This window comes from Abramis brama, assembly GCF_963993115.1.
Source record: "Abramis brama genome assembly, chromosome: 18".
Classification (NCBI taxonomy): domain Eukaryota; kingdom Metazoa; phylum Chordata; class Actinopteri; order Cypriniformes; family Leuciscidae; genus Abramis; species Abramis brama.
Genome location: NC_139980.1, coordinates 34388437 through 34398164, shown reverse-complemented (window position 1 = coordinate 34398164; position 9728 = coordinate 34388437). Strand labels below are relative to the sequence as shown.

Genomic DNA, 9728 nt, shown 5'->3' with positions numbered 1-9728 from the left:
AAGTTACTAAACCTAACAACAAAAGCAATGATAAAACAGTGTAAATACAGCTGGAAAACAGGTGGCATGATAGGAACACTAGTATTAGAATTAAGTTGAGTAGGTTTTACTTAATTTTATATTGTTGATATTTACGCTTTCATTGAGTTTTAATAGGGAATTTACTTTGTTTTTTTTATTCTTGTCTGAACTAACTTTTTCATGTAGAAATTACATTTGTTTTTTTCTGTAGCATTTACTTCACCACAGAATCATTTTTATCAGTGGAAAACTGTTTCGTGCATTCTCAAAGAACAAGAGTTATTAAAGCTAACAAAAAACTGAAAGAATAAAAATATTTTCATTACTTACTCAACTTGTTTTATTTCAGCTAGTTGCATTTGCCAAGGCAACATTTCTCATTTTATTTAGTTTAATGATAGTATATCTAAAATAATACTATTTTAGTATTATCAGTGTCAGTGTTTTAACAGATTCACGTTTTTGACGTTTACACAGAGATGATAACGTTTTTCAAAATTTTTCAAAACTTGCGCCTTGAAACCTGTTTCAGAGTTTGTGTTCTCGAGCACCAAACACTGTTTTCGTGCAAATGAACGTCCAGAACGCATTCAAAGTTTTCTGTTTTCAGTCAGAACGGTGTCGTGTTAGCAGCCTAACTGAGTTATCAACTAATGATCTTAGCAACGGAAGTGAGTCAATCAAAAACTAACTTTAGCTGGACAATAACTTTATTCTAGAGCTGATGTAAAGCCTAAACAATCTCTGTTACTTTAATTTCCTATTATAAAAGATGCTTTGAAACAATCTATATAGTTAAAAGCGCTGTATAAATGCTGGTGACTTGACTTGACATTGCTAACGGTTGTACACATTAGAGACTGCAAGAAAATCCCCTTCAATTCCCCATGCTCAGGGTGCTGTACATCACTCATACACACAGATGTAAACATTCCTCTGTCCTGTCCTTGAGTGATCAATCTCAGGGGACGCCGAGGGGCCAGAGACTCGATGAGGGACGCCCCCGCTCATCCCAGCACCTGCGGACCAAGTGTGTGTCGAGCACAAACACACACAGTGTTGAGCAGATGATTGTTAGTGAAACCAGTGCAGACCAGCGTGACACTGCGGGCTTGAGCCACTGGGAAGTGAAACACTCTTATCGACTTTTCCAGCTCTGCTTTCACATGCGTGCCTCAAAAACATTCACATTTGCTCCAAATACTGCACAACAAAAATTGCTAACACTTTACAATAAGGTTCATGAATTAACCACGAGCAATTCATTTGTTGCTGTATTTGTTAATCTTTGTTAACATTAGTTTTATAAAAATACAGCTGTTCATTGTTTGTTCACAGTGCATTATCTAATGTTAAGATTTTAATAATGTATTAGTAAATGTTGAAATTAACAAAGATTAATGAATGCTGTGTACATGCAGTTCATTATTAGTGCATGCTAACTAATGTTAACTAATGAACCTTATTGTAAAGTGTTACCCAAAAATTATTTTTTTCCAGTTACAGTATATAAAGTTAATAATTCATAGTGTTGTAATAACAATAATACACTAAAATCCAGTTTAGATAAAATACTGTGATGTTTAAATTATATATACATACAACACAAATACAACACAAAAATATATATTTTTAAATGGCATACATCAGTCATTTCACAATTTCTAATATTGCAACACCTAAGACATTACACAGTACCCTACACATTTTGCATCTACCCTCACCCACACATAAATAATTACTTATTGTTCAATAATTTAATTGATGATAGAATTTATACCTATTCAACTTACAGGTTGGTACTGTATATCTCCTGCATCAGCTCATTATGAAGAATATGGCTTGGATCACCAATCATTTTAAAAGGCTGAAATTCTTTAATATTTATTTATTTTATTGTTTCTGCATGATCAAAAGGTCGAAATTCTATTAATTGCTGAAATTATTAAAAAAAAATTTTTTTTAGCCTTTTAATGAGGCTGAAAAAATATATAAGTATTACAGATTAAAATTCTTTAATATTTATTAAGTTGGCTTGAGAGAGCCAACTTACTGAAATCCTAATAAACTTATTAGTGGTGCTTGCCAAAGGCAAGGCATCACTAGTGTTCTCTTGCATACTTATTATTCCACACAAAAGTTTGGCGCGCTACTCCTCCCGCACCGTTTGTCACAGACCCCTGAGTGAGGCGTCAAATCGACTGGCTCATTGAGGAGAGGTGTGCTATATCTTTTCTAAGCGATTAAGTGTACGATGTTTGCACAGCGGACAAAAAAGCGGCCAAAAAAGTCCCATTGACTTAACATTGCGAAATGTTCAGAAATTCAATTCCAAACCGACGTTTTCACACACACAGACACCAAAGGGCCTGACAACCCTGCGTCTCTCCCTCTCTCTCTCACTCAGAGGATTTATATTATCAAGCAGCCAATAAGTAATGGCCTAAAATCTTCATAGCCACACCCTACCCTAGTTACAGCACCCTAGCAACCATAGGTCATAAGCACAAGGCCGCACTAAATGCACTCATTACTAAAGATTTTAAGAACTCTATAAAAACTTTAACCCTAAACCCAGGATGCTGATATACACTAAGAGCTCCCTGGCAACCACCCCAATAGTAACCATCTGTGATAACTACCAACCACCTAGTAACACCATAGCAACCACCCAGAATACCTAGCAACCACCTAGAAATTCCCTAGCAACCACCCTAAATACCCTAACAGCCGCCTAGCAATACCATAGCAACAACCCAGAACACCATAGCAACCACCTAGCAACACCCTAGCAACCACTCAGAACAACCTAGCAACCACCTAGCAATGCCCTAGCAACCACCCAGAACACCCTAGCAACACCACAGCAACCACCCAGAACACCCTAGCAAACCGCCTAGCAACCACCCTTTCTTTCTTTCTAACTAATCTTTCTTTCTTGCTTTCTAACCAATCTTTCTTTCTTTCTTTCTTTCTTTCTTTCTTTCTTTCTTTCTTTCTTTCTTTCTTTCTTTCTTTCTTTCTTTCTTTCTTTCTAACTAATCTTTCTTTTTCTTTCAAACTAATCTTTTTCTTTCTTTCTAACTATTATTTCTTTCTAACTAATATTTCTATCAAACTTCAAACTACTTTAAACTTCAAACTACTTTAATCTTCTTCAAACTCTCTGGTCTGGCTTTCTCAAGCCAACTTAAAGTTTGTCTCAACAAACTTTTTTTTTTCTAGTTTATTTTATTGTTTCTGCCTCATTAGGCTAAAATTATATTATTGTTTGAAATTCTTTAATATTTATTTATTTATTTTTATTTTATTATTTCTGCCTTATGAAAAGGCTAAATTTCTGTAATTGGAGATGTCAATAAGGTCATTAAACAGTAGCTGTGACTAAATCAGCATGCAACATTGTTGACAAGATTAAATTACGAGAATAAAATGTAGTTCTAAATGTAGTTCTTTATTTATGTCGAAAAAATATTACAGACCGTTTTAAACAAGCCTCTACTATGAGCTAAACAAGCCTCTACCCAATCAAAACTTTTGTGTCAAAATTATATATTCATAGTGTGTAACAATTAATTGTGATCAATCGCATCCAAAATAAGTTTGTGTTTACATAATATATGTGTGTGTGTACTTTGTATAATTATTTTGTATATATAAATACACACACATGCATGTGTATATTTAAGAAAAATGTGTTATTTAAATATAAAATATTCACATTTATATATAGTATAAATATATATACAGTATATACATGCAAATATTTCTTTATATATATATATATATATATATATATATATATATATATATATATATATATATATATATATATATATATATATATGCATGTGTGTGTATTTATATATACAAAATAATTATACAAAGTACACACACACATATATTATGTAAACACAAACTTTTATTTTGGATGCGATTAATTGTTGCCCAGCACTGTAAAAAATACTATGGAAGTCAATGGGGTCCATTAACTGTTTGGTTACGGACATTCTTCAAAATATCTTCCTTTGTGTTCAGCAGAAGAAAGAAATGTATACAGGTTTGGAACAACATGAGGGTGAGTAAATGACGACAGAATTTAGATTTTTTTTTGGTGAACTATCGCTTTAATAACAATAATAATAATAATAATAATAAACTAATTTTATATAGCACATTTAAAGCAGCTTCTCAAGGAACTTTACACAATAAAAATACAAAGAGAAAAATAAATAATAATTATTTATTTAAATTATTTATTTATTTATTTATTTAAAAAACACTATATTCAAAGAAATACAAAGTACACTGGAATTCAAAATAATTAAAACCATTAGGAAAAGAAAGCGAACCTAAAAACGTACCTTTAACGTAAAACTGTTTCGTTTACGGCACTTATCCGCCAGACCAGCGGGTGACGCTACAGGCTCGCGTCGTGACTTTGCAGATTTTACTCAAACAGCAAAATTACACACTAACTAACGTTAAAAAAAGTGAAATCATAATCAACCACCCCGCATTTAACGTAAAATTCCTGATGGTTTTGTTTGCGGCACTCGTCCTCCAGACCAGCGGGTGTCGCTACAGTCTCTGTCGCTGAGCGGAACTGAGGAAGAGCGGGGCGCGTGTGTGTCAGATCAGATGTGTGTTTTTACTTTCATTATGAGATTTCTGCATGCTTTGATCGCTGTGTGAAGGCTGATCGGGATGGAGACTGTGGAGAACGGTGACTCCAGCACTGAGGCGTCTGTTCAGGGCATCTCTGTTCATGATTTCTCAGAGAAGATCCTGGAGCAACTGGTTCATTTCCACGTGATGAAGCTGAGCGGCGGGTTCTTCCTCTGGATCGGGTCCGGCCCGGTTCTGTCCAATCTGGCCGTGTCCATCGGGAGTAAATATGTGAGTCCTTAATCTGAGTTTCTTAATATATATGTGAGTCCTGCATCATCTTCGACATTATCTTGTATGTGTGTATGTATGTGTATGTATGTGTATATGCATGTACGTGTGTATATGTATGTATGTATATATATGTGTGTGTATATATATGTGTGTGTGTGTGTGTGTGTGTATATATATATATATATATATATATATATATATATATATATATATATATATATATATATATATATATATATATATATATATATATACACACACACACACACACACACACATACATACATACATACATACATACATACATACATACATACATACATACACATAAACATACATATATACACACACGTACATATATACATACATACATACGTACACACACACACACACACAGATATATATATATATATACAGTGAGGAAAATAAGTATTTGAACACCCTGCTATTTTGCAAGTTCTCCCACTTAGAAATCATGGAGGGGTCTGAAATTGTCATCGTAGGTGCATGTCCACTGTGAGAGACATAATCTAAAAAAAAAAATCCAGAAATCACAATGTATGATTTTTTAACTATTTATTTGTATGATACAGCTGCAAATAAGTATTTGAACACCTGAGAAAATCAATGTTAATATTTGGTACAGTAGCCTTTGTTTGCAATTACAGAGGTCAAACGTTTCCTGTAGTTTTTCACCAGGTTTGCACACACTGCAGGAGGGATTTTGGCCCACTCCTCCACACAGATCTTCTCTAGATCAGTCAGGTTTCTGGGCTGTCGCTGAGAAACACGGAGTTTGAGCTCCCTCCAAAGATTCTCTATTGGGTTTAGGTCTGGAGACTGGCTAGGCCACGCCAGAACCTTGATATGCTTCTTACAGAGCCACTCCTTGGTTATCCTGGCTGTGTGCTTCGGGTCATTGTCATGTTGGAAGACCCAGCCTCGACCCATCTTCAATGCTCTAACTGAGGGAAGGAGGTTGTTCCCCAAAATCTCGCAATACATGGCCCCGGTCATCCTCTCCTTAATACAGTGCAGTCGCCCTGTCCCATGTGCAGAAAAACACCCCCAAACCATGATGCTACCACCCCCATGCTTCACAGTAGGGATGGTGTTCTTGGGATGGTACTCATCATTCTTCTTCCTCCAAACACGTTTAGTGGAATTATGACCAAAAAGTTCTATTTTGGTCTCATCTGACCACATGACTTTCTCCCATGACTCCTCTGGATCATCCAAATGGTCATTGGCAAACTTAAGACGGGCCTTGACATGTGCTGGTTTAAGCAGGGGAACCTTCCGTGCCATGCATGATTTCAAACCATGACGTCTTGGTGTATTACCAACATTAACCTTGGAAACGGTGGTCCCAGCTCTTTTCAGGTCATTGACCAGTGTAGTTCTGGGCTGATTTCTCACCTTTCTTAGGATCATTGAGACCCCACGAGGTGAGATCTTGCATGGAGCCCCAGTCCGAGGGAGACTGACAGTCATGTTTAGCTTCTTCCATTTTCTAATGATTGCTCCAACAGTGGACCTTTTTTCACCAAGCTGCTTGGCAATTTCCCCGTAGCCCTTTCCAGCCTTGTGGAGGTGTACAATTTTGTCTCTAGTGTCTTTGGACAGCTCTTTGGTCTTGGCCATGTTAGTAGTTGGATTCTTACTGATTGTATGGGGTGGACAGGTGTCTTTATGCAGCTAACGACCTCAAACAGGTGCATCTAATTTAGGATAATAAATGGAGTGGAGGTGGACATTTTAAAGGCAGACTAACAGGTCTTTGAGGGTCAGAATTCTAGCTGATAGACAGGTGTTCAAATACTTATTTGCAGCTGTATCATACAAATAAATAGTTAAAAAATCATATATTGTGATTTCTGGATTTTTTTTTTAGATTATGTCTCTCACAGTGGACATGCACCTACGATGACAATTTCAGACCCCTCCATGATTTCCAAGTGGGAGAACTTGCAAAATAGCAGGGTGTTCAAATACTTATTTTCCTCACTGTATATATGGCAATTTCTTTTATAAGGGTGTATTTCTGATGTGGTTCACATGTGAAAGCATCTCCATCATAGAAGTGTTTTCTGCAGCTCATATCATGTATTTGCTCTTTTTTCCCAGGATTCCACGCCTCTGTCCACTCTGGTGCTGGGAGACACGTCAGACACGACACCGAGCGCTCTCGCTCAGAGACTCAGTAAGAACACCTTCACTGATTATAATCAGTCAGATCCGTTTGAGCGAGTCATTTGTAGGGCTGTCACTAACGATTATTTCGGTAATCGGTCAATTATTTTGAAGATGAATCGAGCAATCGGGACATTTTTGTGGTAATAAAAATAGACCTAAGCAAGCAATAGCTTTTAAAATGACCTAAATACATATATAATAACAATGATGCAGTAATATTTAGTTTAAATTATCAAAAGCAAGTAATCAGATGGTTTTATTGTACAACACTGTTAAATATTACACATACATCATCTTATGTAAATTATGTATTATAACAAATACCTGCAGAGGGCGCCAACAGGTTTGTTGTTTTTACACTTTACAGCACGATGAATCAAATCCTTGTTTAATACTGTCCAAACGACATTTAATTCAAATGTTTACTTAATCTTTAATATTTGGACACTTCTTTACGATAGAAATGCTACAACTACTGTAATTTCTTGAATAAGAATCTGTGGAACATCAAATCATGCAAATTCAGAGCGAAGGTTTAAACTTTTATTTTGAAATCGTGATGAACAGTTCGCATGTTTAGAAACAGTCTTTTTGAGCTTGTTTTTTCTGTATGTAAATGTATTTGTATGTTATTTTATTGGTGTGGTTTTTATAATTTTTGTTCAGCACAATGGTCAGCGACAGTTATTTTATTGTGCTATATAAACAAATAAACTAAACTATGTATTCTCCAGTGTTGGCGTAGGTTTATAAATGATTTACGGTACAAATCTGATGAAAGATTCTGATAACAGTTCATGTGAAGCAGCGTTTACTGTGAACTGAGCCGCGTTTTGAGACAGACGTTAACAATTATTTGGCCATGTATTTATTTAAAGCTACAATATGTCATTTTGTCGCCGCTAGGGGTCGTTATTGTAACCTTTTACAATAACAAAGGCGTAGGTTGATGACGCATAAGCAGAATCATGGATCTTGTCGTCATGCCGATGGATCTAATAATGTTGATGGATGAGTGAATACACTGATGTTTAACTAAACTGTATTTGAGTGTGTTGAACGTTATAATGTTATTCTGTGTGTGAGTTTATCTGTATGAGACTAGCAGTGAGCTAGATCAACATTAGAATAACACACTGATCATATTCTAACATTTCATCATGTTGAGATATATCACATTGATTAGTTTTATGTACATTTGCGCGTCTCTGTTGAGTCGAAGTTAGCCGCGGACGCTAGCTCTCGGCATCTCGAAAACGCCGCGCTGATATTGATCCTCGTTTATTGATCCTCGTCCATGATCCATAATATTTGAACGAAACAACAACAGCGTGAACGTGCCGCTAAACGTAATGCAGTTGCCATGGTTACTATGGCAGTACGGGCGGAAACCAGGGATAACGCGGATATTACGTCATTGACAGGCCATAAGTTACAAGGGACGAGCCACAATTTAAAATGGGGGATAATCTTTGGGAACTTTTGGGATAGTGTAAGTACACAACTGCAGGAAATATATCACACTGTGCAAGTGATATTTGGATATTTTATTACAAAAATCTTACATATTGCAGCTTTAATTGAATCGCAGAATTTGTGAATTCACAATAGCACTATGCGATAGAATGGTTTTAATGCATCGTGCAGTGGTTAGAAAACGGTCTAATAATGCGGCTCATGGGTTCCTCGTCTGTGGAATGAGTGGATTACTCGACACGGGGAAATTGTAATCAATTGGTCTCGTATTTAATCAGTGAATCATGACAGCCCTAGTCATTTGCAAAAGTGTAATGCAGGAAAACTCATCCAATGTTTTGATTTTAGAGGATTTGCACGCTCATGGAAAACCTTAAATCTTCAGTTGCATTCATGCCCAGTGTAAAGTGTAAATCTTTCTGTGTGAGACTTGCCAGACCAACTAGTTTTCTAGCATTTATTTTTCTGTATTTCTTTTCAGCAAAGAAGACAAAGAAGCAGGTATTTGTAAGTTACAACTTGCCCATGACGAACTCAAATCTCGCACTACTGGTGGAGGACAGAATCAAGAAGGAGATGGAGCTTCATCCTGACAAGTTTTAAACATTCACTCTTTTTGCAACAGTTTTTTTTTTTTTTTTTGTACATAGCTCAATAAATCTAAAGAAAAAAATATTCTGTTGTAATGCACTACTATTTTGTGTGGTACTTTCCCGGTCTGATACAAAAATATGTGGGTCATAGCATAAAATAACCTGTTAAAAGCTGATCTGGTATTTTCTAATTTTTCATATTTTTAATGTAAGCAGGTTGTGTAAAACCTGGAAATATGAGGGAGATTTTAAAGGGGCTGTTTTTTAGCCGTTAGGTGAACTGCAGTAGCAGCTTATTGCTAACATACAAGAGACTGACACTGTGTCCTAACCAGACGCGATGCGATAAGATTTCAGCAACAAATAATTTGTCCACACTAGATGCGACGCGACTGCGAGATGCGTCGAAATCAATCAAAACCCACAGCCAATCAGAACAGCGTGTGTGGGCGGAATCAGCCAATCAGAACAGCGTGTGGGTGGAGTCTCGCGGCACCAGAGGCACTTGCAAGAAAATGGATAAGTAGCTACATAATCAAA

The 9728-nt window shown here is 36.2% G+C and overlaps 1 protein-coding gene across 1 annotated transcript; it reads left to right on the top strand.

The window, feature by feature from the left end:
- The first annotated feature begins 4602 nt into the window (after nucleotides 1-4602).
- On the top strand, nucleotides 4603-9288 carry psmg4 (proteasome (prosome, macropain) assembly chaperone 4). The gene is made up of 3 exons (XM_084090900.1): nucleotides 4603-4920; nucleotides 7051-7126; nucleotides 9077-9288. The coding sequence occupies exons 1-3, from the start codon at nucleotides 4729-4731 to the stop codon at nucleotides 9196-9198; spliced, it is 390 nt and encodes a 129-aa protein (XP_083947026.1). The 5' UTR covers nucleotides 4603-4728; the 3' UTR covers nucleotides 9199-9288.
- Nucleotides 9289-9728: the final 440 nt, after the last annotated feature.

Coding starts and splice junctions, on each gene's coding strand:
- psmg4 (XM_084090900.1), top strand. CDS start 4,729: ATGGAGACTGTGGAGAACGGTGACTCCAGCACTGAGGCGTCTGTTCAG. Junction 4,921..7,050: donor TGTCCATCGGGAGTAAATAT/GTGAGTCCTTAA, acceptor CTTTTTTCCCAG/GATTCCACGCCTCTGTCCAC. Junction 7,127..9,076: donor CGCTCTCGCTCAGAGACTCA/GTAAGAACACCT, acceptor ATTTCTTTTCAG/CAAAGAAGACAAAGAAGCAG.